Source organism: Grampus griseus (assembly GCF_964374135.1).
Source record: "Grampus griseus genome assembly, chromosome: 6".
Lineage (NCBI taxonomy): Eukaryota > Metazoa > Chordata > Mammalia > Artiodactyla > Delphinidae > Grampus > Grampus griseus.
The window spans coordinates 87,190,248-87,213,766 of record NC_139000.1 but is presented as its reverse complement, the minus strand read 5'-3'; the positions used below and the strand labels follow the sequence as shown (position 1 = coordinate 87,213,766).

Genomic DNA, 23,519 nt, shown 5'->3' with positions numbered 1-23,519 from the left:
ATCTCAGGGTCCTCCCATGCGCACATCTCATAGCCACGATGGATTCTAGCGAAGAGGCCTATGGGTAGGTTGGCATCACTTGCTGTGGGGTGGTGCCCCCTCCCTTTTGACCTCCGAGGAGCCTCTCTACGCATGTGTAGTCAGGGAGGTCTCCTTGACTTCGAGAATGAGGAATATGTGGTCTTTTATCTCTTATCTGGGCAGGGCTCAGCTCTTCTCCAGCTCCTCAACTTGGAGTATCTGTCCACAGAGGACAAACTCCAGCTGCTCAGCCTGGGGCCCATCTATCTCCTGCCTCACTTACACCTGGACAAACATCTAGTCTAGTCCCAGCAACAGAATACAAAGAAACTATAAGGGACTAAAAATATGCGCAGTTGGGGCAAAGTATGAACAACAAGATGCAAAAAAACCAAAAACCCAGCTGCCACTTCTGAGGTGTCAGGAGCAAAAGCAGGGTACTGTGCATGACCCCTGCACACAGCACCACCAAGGGGGTGGCAGGCCACCCACACCACCCCTTCCACCTGACACATGGGTCCACCCCTACCCTCACCCCATTTAAGGGATCATTTTGTCCCAGCTCAGGGAGCCTGTTACTTGTTTTCACTCCCTCGTGCTGCAGCACCAGTCCCAATAAAGCCTTGTCTGAATTTCTTGTCTGGCCTCTTATCAATTTCTATTGATTAAAGAGTCCAAGAACCCAGGTCGGTAACACCTGGACATGAGGTCAGTGAACTGGACCAGGCCTGAAGGGAGCTGGGCTTGAACTTGTGAGTTACCCTAAGAGGGTCAGATTCCTTACCTCCATGGGCGTAAGTGGTTTATAAAATGTCTTCCAGTACTAAAATCCTCTATTATCTGTGTATTTCATTTCTCCTGCTAATATTGCACTCTATTGACACTAATCCTTAACAGCTAATAATAAAACCCAAAAGTTGCCTTTCAGAGATAGCATTCTACTGTACTTTCTTCTTTCTTAGACAAAGGGAGCAAAGTGAAACCTTGCTCTCTGGGCAAGGCTCTCTTCAAAAGGCTGATAGGGTATATTGGCAACAACTTATCCCTTTAGCCTAAGTTACTTCTCAATGAATTAACCTCTTGGGAGACACATGCCTTGTTTCAGAAAACCAAGGTTCATTAGTGACAGTAGCGGACATGAATTCACCAGGAATGTACTATTTTCAGACTGAAGTACAGCTGCAGAACTCAGCCAGGTGTGTGGGTGATAATGGCATACCAGAAACATAGTGGAGGAGAACAAAATGAAAAATGAAAGGCTCGGGAGTGGGGAGGAGGGTACAGGGAGAAGTACAAGAGCATAAGAACAAGCAAAAAGAAGTTTATCCATTTATGAGTATTTATTGGGTACTCTCTATGTTCCAAGCTCTGTGATAGATGCTGGAGATATGCAGAACAAAATGGACATGGACTTGTTTTCGGGGAGTTTATACTCAAGAAATGGACAAGAAGGGCAAGGGAGGGATAAATTAAGAGTTTGGGATTAGCAGATACAAATTACTATATATAAAATAAATAAACAACAAGGTCCTACTGTATACCACAGGAAACTATATTCAATATCCTGTAATAAACCATAATGGAAAAGAATATGAAAAAATATATATACATATATATGTATATATATGTATAACTGTATAACTGAATCACTTTGCTGTATACTAACACAACATTGTAAATGTAACTAAACTAACACAACATTGTAAATCAACTATACTTCAATAAAAAAAGAAATGGACAAAAACCAAATAATTATTTAATCATAACTGTAACAAATGCTTTTTAAAAAAAAAGTGTGCAGTGTACCAAATAACCGGAAGTTAGGAGGTCAGGAAAATTTGGTAAGTTGGAATATTTGATGGTCTGGAATATATGATGTACCAAGTAACATATTCCCAGGTTCAACCAGGAAGTTTTGGGGAGCTTTGACCAGTTATTGGTCACAGTGTGAAGACAGTGTGGTTAGAGTCAGTGGTTAGCATCTAAACCAAGGAAACCTGGGCATCTACTGTCAGGTGAGGCTCACCTCTGGAATAATCTGAATGAAATAGAGCTGGCTGGGTGTTAGGTTGATGGGTTTCTGTGGACTGGCAAGCCTGCAGTTGCATACGTCCTCTGAGCTCTGCCCTGCTTGTTTCAGACAGTGGGGAACACCATTTCTGTAAGGCACTGTGACTACCTTGCTCCCATTCATACTCGATCCACGCCAGATGGTGAAAGGTCTCTTAGCGCCACCCTATCTTGCACATTCCATGCATTCACCAATCAGACAATATTCATGGAGGCCTACAATGTGTCAGGCCTTGCGCCAGTCTGCGAAGATATTACAGTGCTGCAGAAGGCAAGGAGCTTACTGCCTGATTCAAAGCTTTCCAAACTTTCTTGGTTCACAGTAGTTTATTTCTTAGTGTCAGCAGTTTATTCACAACACCCTTAGGCCAAAAGAAATTCCTATCAATTTCTTTTATTTGGAAGTTAGATCCAAACAACTTAATAAGTATTTATGTCTGAACAACTTAGTAGCTATTTGAAGATACAACTATAAATTAAAAGAAAAAGTAATATTTTTATTTCATCCCAGAGTGTGCCTGCCTGTTGGACACTGCACAACTTCTCCAATCTTGGAATCAGACTGGACGTCCCCAACCTCATTCCCTAAACACAGTGATTTTTGTGCGGTTTTAGGTTTTTTTATAATTTTTAAATTTTTTTATTTATTTTTGGCTGCATTGGGTCTTCGTGGCTGAGCGTGGGCTTTCTCTAGTTGTGGTGAGCGGGGGCTACTCTTCGTTGTGGTGCTTGGGCTTCTCACTGCGGTGGCTCCTCTTGTTGCAGAGCACGGGCTCTAGGCACGCGGGCTTCAGTAGTTGTGGCACGTGGGCTTCAGGAATTGTGGCTCACGGGCTCTGGAGCGCAGGCTCAGTAGTTGTGGCGCACGGGCTTAGTTGCTCCGCGGCATGTGGGATCTTCCCAGACCAGGGATCGAACCTGTGTCCCCTGCACTGGCAGGCAGATTCTTATTCACTGCACCACCAGGGAAGCCTGTGCAGTTCCAGCTTTTTATCACAACTGTTAGAAACCCAACTTGGCAAAGATATGACATTATTCAAAGAAATATAGTGGAAAAGAAATGTAGTCTAATGTGAAATCGTGAACTATCTCCACTCACAAGCAGGATGTCAGGAGGATAACCTCTGCTTCCCTCAAGTATTTAAAATATCCTGCTGTGCCCCTGAGAGTGCATCTGTGGCACCCCAGCACTGGTGGAACATGACTTAGAAACAGGTCTATGGTTAGAAATGTCCAAACCCACAGCAGAGTTTCTCAAACTGGGAGCACTTAAATGTGTGTTCAATAATGTATGTCTTCACACAACTGAAAGCCAGAGGATTCAGGATCAGTCTCTCCTGCACTTTGTGGCAGAGTGAAATTGGTCACTTTTACCTCACTAGCACTCTGCCCTTGATAAGTGTGATCCTGAAGGGGTTCCACTGGACAAATACCATAAATAGAGGATCGTATTTTCTGAACCACAAATCCAGAAACAAGGGTGGGTGAACTTATAAAGACAAAGAACCTGAATGTTGTCTGGTTCTGCCCTGGAAGACTTGGACATATGGTCACCATCTATGAGAAACCCCAGTGCAAGACCAACCTCCAAGTCCAGCACCAGCTGACTCTCACAGAGCCTGCAGAAATTCCTAAATTCCTCTATGCCTGCTTGCCTGCAGCCTGCCCCAGGAGAAATTAAGGTAGAACAGAGCCATTTAACTCCATCTTCCTCATCCCTCTCAATCCATCATTTACACACACACACACACACACACACACACACACACACACACAGAGTTATATCACTTGAGGGGTCTGGTAAACAGCTTTAGCAAGAAAAGTCTGAAGAAAGGACATGAACTCCTGAAACACCCTAGCACATTTATAAGTAGATTTATTATACCTGCTCTTAAAAAATATAACTGAGGGAATTTTCTCAAGTGATAGCGATGGTCCATATTTTTATAGGATTGTGGATAACGGGTGGATAATCAGGCAAAACTCACCTAACTGTGGACAGATGCACAGATTCTGACAGAGTAAAATAGAATCTAGGTGGTGGATATAGGAGTGTTCCCTGTAAAATTCTTTCAACTTTTTGGGCATGTTTTAAAATTTCCATGATAAAATTTTGGCAAATTTTTAAATTTAAAAATTTAATTAAAAAATAAAATTTAACTCCACTTAAGATTTGTACATTACACTGTATGTTAATGATACCTGCAAAAAAACAAAAAAAGCACGAGAACTGAGGAGGGAGTGGGTTAAAAACAGACTAGAAGGTAAAACAAATCTATCGGATCATAAATATGGATGTGCTTGGTAACGGGTTCTCTTGAACAGATAAGAACTAACTTTGACCCAGGCGGCTACGGGGAGCAGGGGTTGCTTTCTTCCTAATTAACTCCTTTCTCGGCTTGGATCTCTCTGTCTCTCTCTCTACCTCCCTACCATGAATGGCTGAGTCAGAAAACGCGACAGCGGTTCCGTACCTTTCCGGAGCTTCGGAACCACCGGAGATGCAAAGACTTGGCGAATCCTAACCTGGAAGACAACAAGTGCGCCCCAGATCGACCCCGCGCGCCTCACTCTCGCCGGGAGCCACAGCGGGTCTGCCCCTCAAGCAACTCCGCGCCGTGCGCCCCGCCCCGCCGTGCGCCCCGCCCCACCGTGCGCCCCGCCCCGCCAGTACGGCCCGCTCCTTACGCCCAGCTTGGGTAGCGACCCGGCCCACCAAAGATTCTGACCCCCACCCTCGCGAACCAAGGGCCGGCGGATGCAGGGCGCGATGGCCGCCCCATCCGTGGTCCCGGTCACGCGGCAGATCAGCGGCCGCGCCGCCCCAGCCGCAGTCCCAGACCCGAGCGGCCCCGAGAGCGGGCAGTCCCTGGCCGCCGCCGTGGCCGACCTGCCGGTGCTGGACGCCTCCGGGAGGCGGGTGCTGTTCGGCGCGCTGTTCCGGGAGCGCCGGGCTGTAGTGGTCTTCGTGCGGGTGAGCGCGGGGTGCGGGACGATCCGGAGCAGGTACCTCACCCGCAGGCTGGGACGGAGGTTGCTTCCACGGCCTACGCTGAAGGGTGGTTACATCGGGCCCCTGGACGGGTCCAGGGCCCGAGAGCGGAGCCCGCCGGGCCTGGCCCTTCCCGTGTTCATCCACTAGAAGCTTCCGGAATGCGAACTGCTCCTCTCGCTTCCTTGAACGGGAATGGAAAAGCAGCCCGCCAAGCGAAGGCTATTTTCTCAACGAGCGAAGAGGCCTAGCACAGACTGGGTGCGGCCTAATTTCAATGCATATTTGGGCGCCCCGACACCTCTTTCTACCCGTCTTGGGTGTTGTGTTAATTAGCATCACGCATAATGAAGTACTTGGCCCTTTCTGACCCCGGGTGTGTTAGTTGCTAACTTGTCCTTCTTGCCCATATTGGGATTTCAGCATTTCCTGTGTTACATCTGCAAGGAATATGTAGAAGATCTGGCCAAAATCCCCAAGAGTTTCTTACAAGTAAGTTTCCTGAGAGTGAGCAGCAGCGAGCCCCGCTTCAGGACGGCCTGGTGAAAATCACCTGCCATTTATAAGGAGTGCAACGGGATGAGGTGCGGAGTGCACCACCTCTCCAGCGCAGACACTCACAAACCCAGATTCTCACCATCCCACACATCTCTCCAACACCTCCAAAAAGGGGAGGCACGCGTTAGAAGTCTATTTCTGGCCTGTTCATTATTGCCTGGTTGTAAATATACTAACCATAATAATAATTTTGATGTTACCTAATAACCTGCCTGTTCTCAAATGTTGATTGATAATGACCAAAAACAGAAATGCTAAAAATATTTCCTTCCCTTTATTTTTGTAATAAAGATACTCCAAATAGTTGTTCGTTATAGGAAAATACTAATATATCCTAAAGGTGAAAATTTGTATTGTTAATGGAATGCATGTTCCACATTGGTCTGACAACCACATACAGGTGTGTTTCTTCAGGCATATAGAGGTTTGTCCCCAGCTGAGCTTTTGAGTGACCGCATTGGGTAGATTTTGTAAAACTAAGATCTATTTTCAGCAGACCTTATCAATTGAGATGTGAAAGAATAAAATTGTCTGATTAAATAACCCTACTTTAATAGTTTTTATTCTCGTTTAATGTATGCCTTTGGGGGAAGTGTAGAGAACTACTGACTATATTGTTTTGAAATTCTTACTTAGCAAAAGAATTATCTGAATTAATTGAACATTTTAGCATACATCTCTTTGCTTTGACTCACACAATTTTGCTCTTTATACCATTCTTCTAGAAGCCTATAGGTGGCATTAGAATGGAACAAAAGAGTTGGATTAGGGGAAGTTGTATGAAACATGTGATTTCCAATAATATGTACATGTCTTTTTTCTCTCCTAAAGGAAGCAAATGTCACTCTTATAGTGATTGGACAGTCATCCTACCATCATATTGAGGTAAATATATAGCAAATTGAGACTCTAACAGGTTAAATCTCTTTCAGACGTAAAAATTATATTATTTGAATCACTAAATGTAGGCTAAATTTGCTAAAATTAAGTCAGATTATCACTATTTTTCTCCATTTCTTTTTATTAAAATTCTAACTATATTCTTTTTTCAGCCTTTCTGTAAACTGACTGGGTATTCTCATGAAATCTATGTTGATCCTGAGAGAGAAATTTATAAAAGATTGGGAATGAAAAGAGGTGAAGAAATTGCCTCCTCAGGTAAGACATGATATGTCTCAAGTAGAAAACACTAATGGTGTATTTCACATTTCACATATGCATATATATGCATAGGGGAACAAATGGTAAATTCATAAATCAGCCTGCTTTTTATGATTCTAGTAAGTGATCCAGATTCATGAGACTCTAAAAGATTCATTTGCTATATGTAATGACATGGAAGGCTGTTGGCGAAGTACTAAATGAATGAAAAATGCAAGTTGCAGAGCAGTGTTTTTAGTATGATTCCATTTTTGTAAAAATAAAAACCATTTTCATAAAGATCTATACTATATATGTGTGAAATGAAAAATGTTTTAAAAGATATTGCAATGATTACCCCAAGGCATGGGAATGAGAAAAATGGTTTTTGAATTTTTTACAATAAGTACATTTTACTTTTGTAATTACAAGAAAAATAATATTGCTTAAGTTAATATATTTTCATACCTCAACACCATGGCTTTGAATGCTCTATGTTCTTTAATAGATGAAATCTTAGTTTTCATTTAAAGCCCAGCTCAAAGGGGCTCTTAATAGCTCTTCAAGCAGAAGCAATTGCTTCCTTCATTGTATTTTAATAGCACCTTGTACTCGATTATATACTCTATAATTGCACTTAAGGTGGTGGGTAGTATAGTTAGTTGAAAAGTTTGATGTTTTATTCATCTTTATATGGTCCATATTCCCTGCCCTTACACAATTCTTTACAATTAAGTGTATAATAAGCTTTAGGTGAACTATTTATGTATATATTAGGTAGAAAGACCTTGGCTTCTGAAACACCAAATAAGAGAACTCAACTTGAACTCAAATCACTTATTCTCAACAAATGCTGAGAATGACACCCATGGCACCCACTGTGTTGGATGTTCCTGGGAGGACTGTGATAAAAGACACAGCCCCTGCCAACCCAATGCTCATAATCTACTCTGGGAGACAGAAGCAAACAGTCAACTATATTACAGGTTAGGGCTCATAAAAGAGGAGAGCATGTACTGGCAATACCTATAATGCAGAAATGCCTAAACACCAGAAATGCACAGGGAGAGAAGAATCTGGGAAGGCTTCTTAGAGGCGGTGTTGTCTAAGCTCATTCTGTAAGGAGTTAGCTGGGTGAAGTGAGGCTGGGAATGGTGCAGCTGACAGAAAGTAGCACGCACAAAAGCACACAGGTATGAAAAAATGAGACTGTTGGAGAAGTGCAGTTCCCTGTGTCTGGCCAGAGTCTAGGAGCCAGTTGGGGGATTGTGTGAGCCAGGGGACTGAGTCTGGGAACATGCCAAGGAGTTTGGATTTGTTCTGGAGGCAGTGGGGGAGTCATAAAAGAATTATATTTAGTGGAGAAGTGATACAGTCTTGTTGCCAGGTGGAGGAGCAATTGGAATGTTCCAAACGGAAGTCGTTGATATTCTTGACAAGTTTTTAGTAATAGTCTAGAAAGAAATGACACGGCCTGAAGTAGGGATGCAGAGGGACAGATCACAGAGCTACTTATGAGGTAGAGTTGACAGGATCCCTTTACTGAAGTTTTTAAAGAAAGCAACCTAAACTTTATTAAAACCAATGATGAGGTAGCATAAATACAGAATTTGCTCTTTTTTCCCCCTCTCTTTTTAGTATAGGAAATTGCAACAGTACAGATTGTGAACCTTTGTCTTTGGTAGACTGTTTTCCTGTGCTATAGCAGAGTCTCAGCATGTGTAAGGTCTGTTTGTCATTTAGCCACCTTAGATATAAACTGTGGGTTTCACTTTAGTAACACCTCACCATCCATTGCCTCAATAAAGATGTGGAATTGCAAAGAAAACAGTTGCTTGTGATTATAAGAGAGAGTATATTTAAATCATTTAAACTCCTTTGATCTGTGTTAAAGTACTGTATTTCCAAACAGAAAACATTAGGTTCTCACAAAATAATTTTTTAAAGTTCCTGCCTGAAAAAGCACAGATCTCAGAATCAGTTTCAGAATAATCCTACTTGAAAATTATGACACTGAAAATAAAATATAATAATTTAAAGTTAATGGGACAGTTTATAAAGACAAAGTGGAAGAAAATAAAGCCACTAAATTCAAGGGAGTAATGGGTTTACCCAGTATTTCATTTTGCCTTACCATAAGCCAATTTATGGTGTTAAATCTACAATGATTACTGTAGACAGCACGTAAGCACAAGGCAGAAAACATGCCTCTTATAATACTTACTTAATCTAATGTTTCAAGTTAAAATTCTGGTCTTGAGTCCAAGAATCAAACTAAGCGAAAAAAATGAAAAACAAGAGTTTTACACATAACTAAATTCGTACTAGCAAAATTAGATTGTGCTTTACAGCAAAGATTGTGAAATTCTAGGTTGTGAAATCTTCTTCAATTGAATTTCTAAAATTTCAGAAGTTAAATGACCCTTCTTCAGACATGAGGAGATAGTTTGGATTTAGGAACATCTATTTTAAGTGTAAAATCCTAAAAAGCAGTAAACTTTAGTCCTTTACCCATGTCTCTAAGCTAATGAGCCTGTATTTGTTTCTTGGTGAGATGAATGTCCATCCTAATATAAACATGAAAGAAATAGAAAAGTTGGAGAGATGAAGGAAATAATAGGTATCTGGAAATATTAAGAAATCGGGCAGGTCAAAGGCAGCATAATCATCAAAATAAAAAGCAAAAAGCACTAGTAGGAACCGACTGCAGGGTTGAGGGTTGAGCTCTGTGCTGTGACCCGGCAGGAGAAGATGAAGGGGACTGGTAACTGCTGTACACTGGTGGACATGCACCCGGAGGGGCAGACGGTGGGTAAGAGGACCTGGGCCATTGTGTCTTGCTGCTCAACCAGTCATTCTCTGGCCTCAGAACTGGTGGAGTCCAAAATTTAAAAAAACGAAAAAGACATAAAAAGCAGGGATAGGAAAAAGATAAGTTACAAGAAAGGTAGAGACTGAGCTTCTTTACTCAAAGGGAGTGGAGGACTTCCCCGGTCGCGCAGTGGTTAAGAATCCGCCTGCCAATGCAGGGGACGCAGGTTCGAGCCCTTGTCCGGGAAGATCCCACATACCGTGGAACAACTAAGCCCATGCGCCACAAATACTGAGCCTGCGCTCTAGAGCCCATGAGCCACAACTTCTGAAACCATGTGCTGCAACTACTGAAGCAACAAGAGAAGCCACTGCAATGAGAAACCCGTGCACCACAACAAAGAGTAGCCCCCACTAGCAGCAACTAGAGAAAGCCTGCGCGCAGCAACAAAGACCCAACCCAGCCAAAAATAAATAAATAAATAAAATATTAAATTACTTTTAAAAGAAAAGGGGGTGGGGGAGTGGAAGTGAAGTATCAGTTACTGTGAGAAAGGAAATAGACAAACTGACAGCCAAGCAAAGACGGAGTGGTAGCTATAGTTGCTATTGTTACAGCTAAACCGCAAAGTCTCAGTAGCATAACGTGGGAGAAGGTTCTTTTTCTTTCACATTTCAAGAAGGGTATATCTATTGCGTGCTTGTCCAAGCAGCAATTCGGGGACACAGTAGGAAAGACTCAGGCCCTTTCTATCTTGTGGCTCTGCCATTGTCAATCCAGACTTCGAAGGATGTAGAAGAAACATGGAGAATCACGCCCTGAGAGGTTTTTAAGAGGTGCCCTGGAAGTGGCACACATCATTTTACTCATTGGTTAGAGTGTAGTCACATAGCCGTACCAAACTCCAGGAAATGTTTAGCTGTGGTCCCAGAAAGAGGAAACGGGTTTTGACAAGCGTATAACAGTCTGTGCCACAATGTCTCCTGAAGAGGAATGTAGTTATCTATTAGTTGGTAAGAGACTAAACAGAACAAAATGGGGAATTAAAAAGGAAAGCACTACCAGTTTGACAAGTCTGTAGCTGACATTTTTCTGTGGGAGAAAGTGATCTGGGTCTGTCATCAGTTCTTCCTTTAAAGCAGTAGTTCTCAACTGGGAACAATTTTGACTCCTCCCCCCAGGGGACATTTGGCATTGTCTGGAGACATTTTCAGTTGTCACAGCTTGGCGAATGGTGGCTGCTACGGCATCTAGCAGGTACAGAGAGCAAGGATGATGGTAATCACCCCACATTGCACAGGACAAAGAATTATCTGGTCTAAAACATCAGTAGTGAAAGGCTGAGAACTGTTCTTTGAAGGAAGAAAAAAAGACAAGTCAAAAGTAAGATGACACATAAGAAAGAGACTGTTTTCTAGAAATACTAACATTATCTTAATATCTAATCAAATATAAAATGACAACTTCTAAAGACAATTCCTAATATTTCAGGACAGAGCCCCCATATAAAATCAAGTATACTCTCAGGAAGCATTCGGAGCCTGTGGCGGGCAGTGACTGGCCCTCTTTTTGATTTTCAAGGAGATCCAGCTCAGCAAGGTGGAACACTCATTTTAGGTCCAGGTAAGCATCAAAGCCCAGCTTCAGCAGTACACTTTTCGTGCTTTTTAGAAGTCCAAAGGCCATCCACTTTCTTCATAAAATAGCCACCATGTAAAGACGGGCAACTGGACATGCTAACAGTCAGGGTGCTGTGCTTTCATAGGGGTCATCGTTTGTTTTCAAATGCTCCTGTGTATTTTTGATGTTTGTTTACTGGATGTAATGTGGCCATGATTCTCTACCTGAGTGATTCCAGGTATTTGGGATAGAAGAAATCAGCAGTGGTTTGGTGACTTCTATGTGGCTATAACACTCTTTAAAAATTTCAGTGGAGGTGAACGTTTTCAAATGGGAGAAGACCATCAAGAACTTTTTTTTATCAATAGAAGAATCAAATCTAGTTATTTATATCTAACAAAACTAGCAGACTTGCCCTATGTCAGAAAGCAAGTCAAGGGGAATTCCCTGGCAGTCCAGTGGTTCGGACTCAGTGCTTCCACTGCAGGGAGCGTGGGTTTGATCGTGGTCAAGGAATTAAGATCCTGCATGCTGAGCAGCATGGTCAAAAAAAAAGGAAGCAAGTCAATCCCAGGGGCAGCTTATTCAGCAACAGTTACTCTAAGCTGCATCCTTTAAATAGCTTTCTTTTTTTATTATTTAATTTTTATTCTATATTGGAGTATAGTTGATTTACAATGTTGTGTTAGTTTCAGGTGTACAGCAAAGTGATTCAATTATACTTATAGGTATATCCATTCTTTTTCAGATTCTTTTCCCATATAGGTTATTACAGAATATTGAGTAGCGTTCCCTGTGCTATACAGTAGGTCCTTGTTGATTATCTATTTTATATATAGTAGTGTGTATATGTTAATCCCAAACTCCTAATTTATCCCTCCCCCCCCACCTTTCCCCTTTGGTAAGTTTGTTTTTGAAGTCTGTGAGTCTGTTTCTGTTTTGTAAATAAGTTCATCTGTATATTTTTTAGATTCCACATATAAGTAATATCATATGATATTTGTCTTTCTTTGTCTGACTTACTTCATTTAGTATGATAATTCCTAGGTCCATCCATGTAGCTGCAAATGGCATTATTTCATTCATTTTTGTGGCTGAGTAATATCCCATTGTATAAATGTACCACATCTTCTTTATCCATTCATCTGTCCATGGACATTTAGGTTGCTTCCATGTCCTGGCTATTGTAAATAGTTCTGTAATGAACATTGGGGTGCATGTATCTTTTTGAATTATGGATTTCTCTGGATATATGAACAGCGGTGGGATTGCTGGATCATAAGGTGGTTCTGTATTTAGTTTTTTAAGGAACCTCCATACTGTTCTCCATAGTGGTTGTACCAATTTACATTCCCACCAACAGTGTAGGAGGGTTCCCTTTTCTCCACACCCTCTCCAGCATTTATTGTTTGTAGACTTTTTGATGATGGCCATTCTGACTGGTGTGAGGTGATAACTTCATTGTAGTTTTGATTTGCATCTCTCTAATGATTAGTGATGTTGAGCATCTTTTTGTGTGCTTTTTGGCCATCTGTATGTCTTGTTTGGAGAAATGTCTATTTAGATCTTCTGCCCATTTTTTTATTGGGTTGTTTTTTTGATATCGAGCTGCATGAGCTGTTTGTATATTTTGGAGATTAATCCCTTGTGGGTTGCTTTGTTTGGACATATTTTCTCCCTTTCTGTGGGTTGTCTTTTCATTTTGTTTATGGCTTCCTTTGCTGTGCAAAATCTTTTAAGTTTAATTAGGTCCCATTAGTTTATTTTTATTTTCATTACTCTAGGAGGTGGATTCAAAAGATATTGCTGTGATTTATGTCAAAGAATGTTCTGCCTGTGTTTTCCTCTAGGAGTTTTATAGTATCCAGTCTTACATTTAGGTCTTTAATCCATTTTGAGTTTACTTTTGTATATGGTGTTAGAAAATGTTTTAATTTCATTCTTTTATATGTGGCTGTCCATTTTTCCCAGCACCCCTTATTGAAGAAACTGCCTTTTCTCCATTGTATATTCTTGCCTCCTTTGTGGTAGATTAATTGACCATAGGTGCATGGGTTTATTTCTGGGCTGTCTACCCTGTTCCATTGATCTATAAATAGTTTTATTGATCAATTTGTACCACCTGAAATTCCTTTGGCTTCCCTCTACAAAATGATTGGGCATTGGATCTCTACCATGTTCAAGTATTGCAGTCAGGAACAAACACCCAAAAAGCCTGGATCACTCTGCTGTAAACTGATTTTTCTTGGTTCTTCTTCATGTTTAAAACTGTTCATATTAGTGAGTGTAGCTTCTACAGGTTATAAAATTAACATTTACTTTAATAAATTCCAGATGTCTATAAGGAAGTCTTTAGAAGGAGGATTTTGACCAACTATCATAACTTTTTTGGTTTTTTACAGCTGGAACACTATAGCTAGCTAAAATCTTTCATTTTATTTAATCTCCCTTTCCCTCTCTCTTATGAATTTACACTAGTTAGACTAGTCAAAAAAAAAAAAAAATCAAAGTAAACAGAACACAGACTATAAATTACGACTATTTGGGCTTCCCTGGTGGCACAGTGGTTGAGAGTCCGCCTGCCAATGCAGGGGATGTGGGTTCGTGCCCCGGTCCGGGAGGATCCCACATGCCGCGGAGCGACTGGGCCCATGGGCCGTGGCCGCTGAGCCTGCGCGTCCGGAGCCTGTGCTCCGCAATGGGAGAGGCCACAGCAGTGGGAGGCCCACGTACCGCAAAAAAAAAAAAAATTACAACTATTTTATTTGAGCAGATAAAAGAATTATGAACATCTAAGTGTATTGTAACTGATTGTCTTAATGCCCTTATTTTTTTCAGCCTCTTTTGGTCTATGGTTATAATGTAGATAGCCTATTAAACCAGTATTTGGGAGTGAATTTTTTAAGGAAGTGATTTATTCTATTATTACATTTAAGAAACAGATGATTTTCCAGCTTGATATTTATGCTAATTCCATATTCTGCCTGTTTGACAGGATATTTTATTTAATTACATTTAATAAAACCTAACAGACGGTTATAATTTAAGAATCTTTCCCGTTGGATCTCATAAAACATTATGTATTAGCCTTATTTAACGATAATTTTTGTCATGCTTTATTACCTTAATTAAAAATTATTATGTCATTATATAGAGAATATTATGTACTCCAGGTAAATAATGTTTTCTTTTGGACTAATTTAAAGTTAAAATGCTTCCTTGATTCTAGTAAGCAATAAATCTAATGAATAGCACTGCATGTCAACCTTTACCTTTTATTCTTATTCTCTTCTAGGTAACAACATCCATTTTATACACTGTGATAGGAATAGGTTGGATCACAAGCCCATCAACTCTGTTTTACAGCTTGTAGGAGTTCAGCACGTGGACTTTACAAGCAGACCTTCAGTTATCCATGTGTGACATTACAGACTCTGTCGCTTTCAAATGGACCTTGGGATATGACCTGAATTGTGGGAATGTAGTATACTTGTGCAGTGCCTAACTTGTTGGCTCTTCCCAGCCTTTGAGGAGTTATGAAACCATAAAGAGACCATGTACCACCAGTTGAATAGCATGCTGAGAGGCATTAGTTGTCAAAAATGTGATATATATTTATAATTTTATAGCTTTTGAAGTTTTATTTTCTATAAAAATTTTTGTAAAAAAATTATTTTATTTTTGTAAAATAAAACTTTAAAAGCTATAAAATTATAAATACCATTCTTTATTTTACATTATGATATATCCATTCAATGAAGGTTTTTTTGGCCATTAAAATCATAAATTCTTTTTTTTTTTTTTTTTTTTTTTTTTTTTTGCGGTACGCGGGCCTCTCACTGTCATGGCCTCTCCTGTTGCAGAGCACAGGCCCTGGACGCGCAGGCTCAGCGGCCATGGCTCACGGGCCCAGCCGCTCCGCAGCATGTGGGATCTTCCCGGACGGGGGCATGAACCCATGTCCCCTGCACCGGCAGGCGGACTCTCAACCACTGTGCCACCAGGGAAGCCCTAAAATCATAAATTCTTATAAAGAACATATAAGGAGAAAGGGAAGCAACCCAAGACCATTTTATCCATTGAGAAAAGCAGGATCTCAAATTCTGTAAACAGTATAATCACATTTTTGTATGTATATGTTTATATTTTTGTATGCTTAGGAAGAAAGACAGGAAGTAAACACACCAGAGTATCACCAGTTAAGTGTCTCTAGGTGGTAGGATTACAAGTGTTTTTATTTTCTTTTCCATACATTTTTATGTTTCCCAACTATTCTATAATGAACATGATTCATTTTTTTGGCAAGGAAAAGGTCTTTAAAATTATACGAAGAATATATCCCTACGTAGCAAGTTTCACAAAGGTACAATTATATAGGCTGCAGTCCACAAGTTTCTATCCTGATTGCTTTACTCAGAGGAAATACAGCAGATCGAACCTTCACAGAGCCTGTGTTCACAGCATCTTGACCACACACCCACCGTCCATTTCACTAGGATTTTGTTTGGGGCAACAGGGGCGGGGGTTACTGGTAAAATGAGAAAAATATGTTTTAGATATTTAAGATACGTATAATCAGTATGCTTTCTGAAAGGAAATTTTAAGAATTGTTTAAACTAAAAACCAAAAAAACTGTAATTTAAATGTACACTGTGGTTTGGTTGTATATTCCTGGACAGTTTCTATTTCTCACCTCCAAGTTTCTTTTATTTAGTAGACTATTGTCATCTTTTATTTTTCTGGAATCATAATATGTTTTGTTGGAAGAGTCCCAGGAATTCTGGTGAAAAGTACAGCAAGGGCTTCCCTGGTGGCACAGTGGTTGAGGGTCCGCCTGCCGATACAGGGGACACGGGTTCGTGCCCTGGTCCGGGAGGATCCCACGTGCCGCAGAGCGGCTGGGCCCATGAGCCATGGCCTCTAAGCCTGCACGTCCGGAGCCTGTGCTCCACAACGGGAGAGGCCACAGCAGTGAGAGGCCTGCGTACCGCAAAAAAAAAAAAAAAAAAGTACAGCAAAATTAAAGTATTTGTAATTATTAGCAAGTATAATACTGCTTTGAACTTATACAAGCATATGGAGTCATACACAAAATATAAATTTAAAGTGTCCAAAAATTTGAATCTATTTTCATGTGTATATAAATGGAAAATCATGTTTTTAATCAATAAAAATGAGTTATCTTATAAAAGTTAAAATTAAGGTACTTTGTGCTATTTTTTATAGTAAGGAGACTGGTGGCCCAGATCCTTCTACTGATTTTAGACTTAAAACTGCTGAATCATAGCTTACACAAAATTTATATATTTCCATTTATAATATACATTATAAAAACGTACACCACATTTTTTAAGATACATAAATGTTCTTTATGTAGTTTCATGGAGGAACAGTTACATAAATACAGTGCAGTAGTAAATTGCCTACCCGAACAAACATTTAATATAAAAATTACTTATAATAGGTGCTGTGAAACATATAAACATACTCCATATCCAATAATGTACTGGACGCAAAATTTTGAAAAACCTTTTGGTGATAAATATGTAGAAGTGCTGGATAAAAAAATAATAACATCTAACAGTTTTGTGGTGCTAATTATTTGCCAGGTACTATTCCAAGTGCTTTACATACATTAGCTCTGTGGAATTGATATTACTATCATCATTATCATTGTCAACTCCATTCTACAGAACACAAACAACCTCTTTTTTTTAAGTTGAATTTACAAGAAAGTAAGGAAACTCCACAAGGGCCAAACAGAAGCAGAAACCAGGCTGTTGACCATGTGTTGAAGCCATGGGCTGCCCTGAGGGCTGTCCCCCTCCCAGGAGTTAGAGAAGGCTGTTCCTTGGCCAACTCAAAGGCCTTACACTGTAGAGTTAAAAGTAAGGCCACTAAAGCACTACCTGAGACCTGGAACTTCTGAGGGCTATGACTGTAAGAATGGGCTGCAGTCAAATCCATCTATAGACCAAGGAGCCCTGTGAGGAAATATGTTGTAAAGTTTCTGCAATGAACCTTTGTGGCAAAAAGAATTTCAGTAAAATGAAAGTTCATGTTTAATTTAAAAATTAAAAAAAATTTCATTTATTTTTGTTTCTCAAGGAGATTGATAACTAATAGCCTGCATAAAATGTTTGTTCGTGTTGCCATCTACCATGGGGGTGGGGTGCAAAGTGATAACACTGACCACATGAAAACTGGAAGACAAACTTTCTAAAGAAGCAACAACATCTACTTCAAGGTTAAGAGTTATTTTAAGAAGAGTGTTCCAGAAGATGATTTAAGACATGCAGTTGCAGAAGGTACACTTACACATCATTCTGTGAAGAACGATTTTTCATTTAGATCAGAGTTCTTTTAAATTAATTTCACTTATGTTCAATTCCAAGTTTTCTTGTGCACATTTAAAAAGTGAAGTGGTAGCTCTTCATGTACTGGCTCTGTTAGCAGAAAACTCCGAAAACAGTTTCAGGATGCCAGTTTTAAATCAGTATTATCAGATGCTTCAAGTAGAAAATCAGGTAAACTCATTCCTTAAAAAGGAGCTTAAAAAAAAGATTCTTTTTTTTTTTAAATCCAGTTTACAAAATCAAGGCAAAACTTTCAGAAGATGAAATATCTGACAGTATGGTGTGTGCTACTCTAAATTCAGTTTAAAAATTCAACGCTGAAGAAAAACTGATTTGTTTTTGTGGTGACAATATGAGCATAGATTTGGATGAATATATATTTTGATAAAAGTAATGTTCATACTATATTAAGAAACCTATGGGGCAGATGTGTTTTGGAATGTGCTGTGGTGCACGCATAATTCATAATTAGGTCCAAACAAGCTGTCAATCAAAACAGATTATAGTTGTTAAAATTTACCAATTAAAAATTTTTTATTGTGGTAAAATATATATGGCATAAAATTTACCGTTATAAGCATTATTTATTGTAAAGTATACATAACATAAAGTTTACCATTTTAACATTTTTAAGTGTACAGTTCAGTGGCATTAGGCATATTCATATTGTTATGCAAGCGTCACTCCTATCCATCTCTAGAATTTTGTTATCTAATACTGAAACTCTGTACCCATTAAACAATAACTCCCCATTTGCCCATCCCCCAGCCCCTGGTAACCACTGTTCTAATTTCTGTCTCTATAAATTTGACTGTTCTAGGTACCTCATGTAAGTGGATCGTACAATATATACCCTTTTATGTCCGGCTTATTTCACTAAGCATAATATCCTCAAGGTTCATCCATGTTATAGCATGTATCAGAATTTTATTACTTTTTAAGGCTGGGTGTTCTTGGGGGTGTGTGAGTGTGTGTATCACATTTTGCTTATCCATTCATCTGGATAGTTGGGTTATTTCTACATTTTGGCTATTGTGAATAATGTTGCTATCAACATTGGTGTACAAATAACTGTTTGAGTCCATGCTTTCAATTCTTTTGTGTATATTCCCACAGCGGAATACCCACAAGTGGGCATTCTGTTTGTTTTGAAGAACTACTGCACTGTTTTCCATATCAGCTGTATCATTTTACGTTCCCACCAGCAATGCACAAGAGTTCCAATTACTCTACATACATTTTTCTGTTTTGCTTTAAAAAAAAATAGCCATTCTAATGGGTATGAAGTGATATCTCACTGTAGTTTTGACAAAATGTGTCAGTTTTAAAAAATGTATATACAGAGTGATAAGGCAACACAACGTGTGAGAGAAGCTGATGGTGAATAGCAATTTTTTAAAAAGCGAGCATGACACTGGGCACTTTATTGTTGTTGCCCACCATTAAGCAGACATTAGAAATGTTTGAAGTGTTGAACAACTGCTCTGGTAAGTCAACCTGTGCTGTTCTCACTGATAGTGAACTTGTTTTTTTAATGGATCCTGTATGTTTTGATTTCTTCTGTGTAGTAAGTTGGAAATATTTAATGAATTTACTCAATGAATGGTGTGCCAAAAAAACTATCACTTTTGAAGCTTTTAGCGAAACTGTGATTGAAAACTAACCTTACAAATAAGAAGACATTGAAATTGGCCCTTAAGAAGAAAACTAAACAAAATAAATAATTGAAAGCTCAAATAAGATGAAAGATATAATTGTTAAATTCTATAACTTTTTTTTTTTTTTTTTTTTGGCGGTACGCGGGCCTCTCACTGTTGTGGCCTCTCCCGTTGTGGAGCACAGGCTCCGGACGCGCAGGCTCAGTGGCCATGGCTCACGGGCCCAGCCGCTCCGCGGCATGTGGGATCTTCCCAGACCGGGGCACGAACCCGTGTCCCCTGCATCTGCAGGCGGACTCTCAACTACTGCGCCGCCAGAGAAGCCCTATAACTTTGTTTTATAGTTTCTGAACTTATGATAGAGCTCCTATTTTTAATTGGGTAAAAGTGAATTCTGCATCAGAAAGGAATGAAATTTTTTTTAAAAAGGAAAAAAATGGCCTATGATTTTATAGCGTCAAAATGTGAAACATTCAAAAGAATTTTAAGTGGAGAATTTATTTTATGAGTTTCATCTTGTAAAAATTATGTGTTAAAGAAAGGCACTCTGGGCTTCCCTGGTGGCGCAGTGGTTGAGAGTCCGCCTGCCGATGCAGGCGACGCGGGTTCGTGCTCCAGTCTGGGAAGATCCCACATGCCGCGGAGCGGCTGGGCCCGTGAGCCATGGCCGCTGAGCCTGCGCGTCCGGAGCCTGTGGTCCGCAACGGGAGAGGCCACAACAGTGAGAGGCCCGCGTACCAAAAAAAAAAAAAGAAAGAAAGGCACTCTGACTGGAAGCAAAAAATCAGTATCTGAAAATGTTAGGGCTGAATTATTTTCTTTTAATTTTTTATTGGATTATAGTTGATTTACAATGTTGTGTTAGTTTCAGATGTGAAGTGAATCAGTTATACATATACATATATCCACTCTTTTTTAGATTCTTTTCCCATATAAGTCATTACAGAGTATTGAGTAGAGTTCCTTGTGCTATACAGTAGGTCCTTATTAGTTATCTATTTTACATACAGTAGTGTGTATATGTCAGTCTCCCAATTTATCCCTCCCCCACAAGTATTTGTTTTTAATATGAAAATATTGACCTGAAAATATCCTTCATTTTGCAAAATTTGTCCTGAGCTTACCAGGTACCTCAGTATCTGTAGAGACTGAATATTCTCAACTTGAAATGTGGACTACAGAGAAAACTCAGATGAAGAGGTCTACAATTCTAATTCATTTAACCATAAAATGCAACGTTAGAGAAGGTTGCAAGGAATTTTATATAAAAGTTAAAAATAATAAAACCATATTGAAAAATACAGTTTTCAGAAATATACCAATGACATAGTATTAGAGACAGATTCAACTTACAAATGGACTAAAGTATATAAACATGGACTAAGCATAATTATTCTGCTTGCATTATTGTTATTTTTATTATTATTATTACTTTTTGCCACATGGCTTGTGGGATCTTAGTTCCCCAACCAGGATTGAACCCGGGCCCTCGGCAGCAAAAGCACAGAGTCCTAACCACTGGACTGCCAGGGAATTCCCTTTTTAAAGTTCAGATAATCAATATAAAAAGTTTTAAAATGTATAGAAAAATTTTTTAATAGTTTTTGAGTAGATTATTATAGGTCCCTTCACACTGAAACAATTGTCAATCAATATTTCAAGAAATTATATAATCTTAATTATTTTGTGGCTTTTTTCACTCTCATATGTTCTGGTTTGGACTATAGGTTATATGGTCACCTTCACTGATGGATGAAGCAAATAAAATAAATTTTAAAAATTAAGGATAAAAAACAATTGAACAATAGAAATAATAAGCTTGATTTAATTAGCAAATTAAAACAATAATTAAAAGCACCTATCATTCTCAAGAACATAAAACATTAACCATATATTATCCCTTAAAGTAAATCTCGATAAATTTCAAAGACTCAATTTCATACAGACCATGTTCTGTTATCACACTGCAACGAAATTAGAAATCAATAACAACAAAAAACCTCTATAGACATTTTTAAATTTAAAAAAACACTGAAAGTCATGGGACAAAATAGAAATTGTGATGGATGTTAAGAATTAGAACTGAAGGGCTTCCCTGGTGGCGCAGTGGTTGAGAGTCCGCCTGCCGATGCAGGGGACGCGGGTTCGTGCCCCGGTCCGGGAAGATCCCACGTGCCGCGGAGCGGCTGGGCCCGTAAGCCATGGCCGCTGGGCCTGCGCGTCCGGAGCCTGTGCTCCGCAGTGGGAGGGGCCGCAGCAGTGAGAGGCCCGCGTACCGCAAAAAAAAAAAAAAAAAAAAAGAATTAGAACTGAATAATGACAATATTCATGGAATTCTTCAGAAATAGTATTTTAATGTAAATTTATACCCTTAAACACTCATATTAGGAAGGGAAAAAAAGGCTGAAAATTAATGTACTAAGTGTTCAACTTTAAGAAGTTAAAAAAGCAGCAAACTAGGGAATTCCCTGGGGGTTCAGTGGTTAGGACTCTGGGCTTTCACTGCTAAGAGCGTGGGTTCCATCCCTGGTTGGGGAACTAAGACCCCACAAGCCACGTGGCGAGGCCAAAAACAAAACAATACAACACAAACAAACAAAAAAAAAAGCAAACTAAACCTGTATAAAAAAAAAAAAAGAAAGGAGATAAAAATTAGATTGGCCATTGATTAAAGACACAAAGAAATAATAGGGAAGGACTTCCCTGGTCATCCAGTGGTTAAGAATCAGCCTTCCAATGCAGGGGACACGGGTTTGATCCCTGGTCGGGGAACTAAGATCCCACATGCCGTGGGGCAATTAAGCCCGCACGCCACAACTACTGAGCCCGAGAGCTCTAGAGCCCGTGCGCCACAACTAGAGAAGCCCGCACACCACAATGAAAGATCCCGCGTGCTTCAACTAAGACCTGACGCAGCCAGATTAATTAATAAATTAATTATTTTTAAAAAAAAAGAAATAATAGAGAGATACAACAGGCCCAAATCTGGTATTAAGTAGACAAATCTCTGGCAAAACTGATGAAGGAAAAAAAGAGAGTAAGTACAAATATTAGTAGTAAAAAAGGGACATAGCTACATGCATAGTAGAGATTAAAATATAAAAAAACTCTGAATAACTTTATGCCAATAAATTTGAAAATTTAGAGAAAATGACTATATTTTATCTAAAAAAATAGTAACTTTTCAAAAGTCTTAAAAAATATATAATAGAATACTATGTAGCCTTATAACCATTTAAAAATTGAACCAGCAGTTTCTTCTTACAAAGAAAACACCAGATCAAGAGGTAAATTCTACCAAATTTTTACAAGTGAATTCTACCAAATTTTCAAGGAAAAGATACTTCCACTGTTTTTTTTTAATTGAAGTATAGTTGAATTGCAGTGTTTTGATGTTGTATTAATAACTTTTGTACAACAAAGAGACTCAGTTATAGGTATTTCCAATCTTATACAAACTTTCTGAGAATAGAAAAATGAGACTAATTTTACCTTGCTACTTCAATTGGGCTAGGACAATAAAAGAAAGGAAAATCACAATTTTGACTCTCCCATGAACAAATGCAAAATTCCTAAAATGAATATTGGCAAGCAGAATCAAACAATATATAAAACATTGTAATTTACCACAATAGAGTTTATTCCAGGTATGCAAATTTGGTTTTACAGATAAAAATTAATACAATTCACCACATTATCACATTTAAAGAAGAAAAAATGTATATAGTTGTTTCAAAGAAGCAGAAAAAGCACATGATAAAATTTAGCCTCTGTTCACATTAGAAAAGAAAACCTTAAGAAATCTAGGAATAAAAGGGAATTTCCTCAATTTGATAAAATCTATCTGCCAAAAACCTACAACAGATATCATATTTAATGAGAAAATGCCATAACTATTCTATTTTTAATATTTATTTATTTATTTGGTTGCACCAGGTCTTAGTTGCAGCAGGTGGGCTCCTTAGTTGTGGAATGCAAACTCTTAGTTGTGGCATGCAAACTCTTAGTTGCAGCATACATGTGTGATCTAGTTCCCTGACCAGGGATCGAACCCCAGGCATTGGGAGTGCGGAGTCTAACCAGTGCACCACCAGGGATGTCCCACTATTCCTTTTAAACAAAGGACTATGATGAGACTGCTCATTTTTACTGCTAACATTTGACATTATACCAAATTTCTAGCCAGTTCAAAACCACAAAAAAACTAACAAAAAGTATAAGAATTAGAAAAGAACTAAAACTCTCATTTATCACATATGCCATAATGGTCAACATAAAAAACCAAAAAGAAA

At 39.2% G+C, this 23,519-nt stretch overlaps 1 protein-coding gene across 1 annotated transcript; it reads left to right on the top strand.

Moving 5' to 3' along the window:
* Positions 1 to 4,849: 4,849 nt before the first annotated feature.
* On the top strand, positions 4,850 to 14,980 carry PRXL2C (peroxiredoxin like 2C; the record flags this gene model as incomplete). The annotated part of the gene is made up of 6 exons (XM_082657445.1): positions 4,850 to 5,065; positions 5,507 to 5,575; positions 6,473 to 6,526; positions 6,694 to 6,799; positions 11,085 to 11,216; positions 14,509 to 14,980. The coding sequence occupies 6 exons, from the start codon at positions 4,850 to 4,852 to the stop codon at positions 14,634 to 14,636; spliced, it is 705 nt and encodes a 234-aa protein (XP_082513571.1). The 3' UTR covers positions 14,637 to 14,980.
* Between the last annotated feature and the right edge of the window lie 8,539 nt (positions 14,981 to 23,519).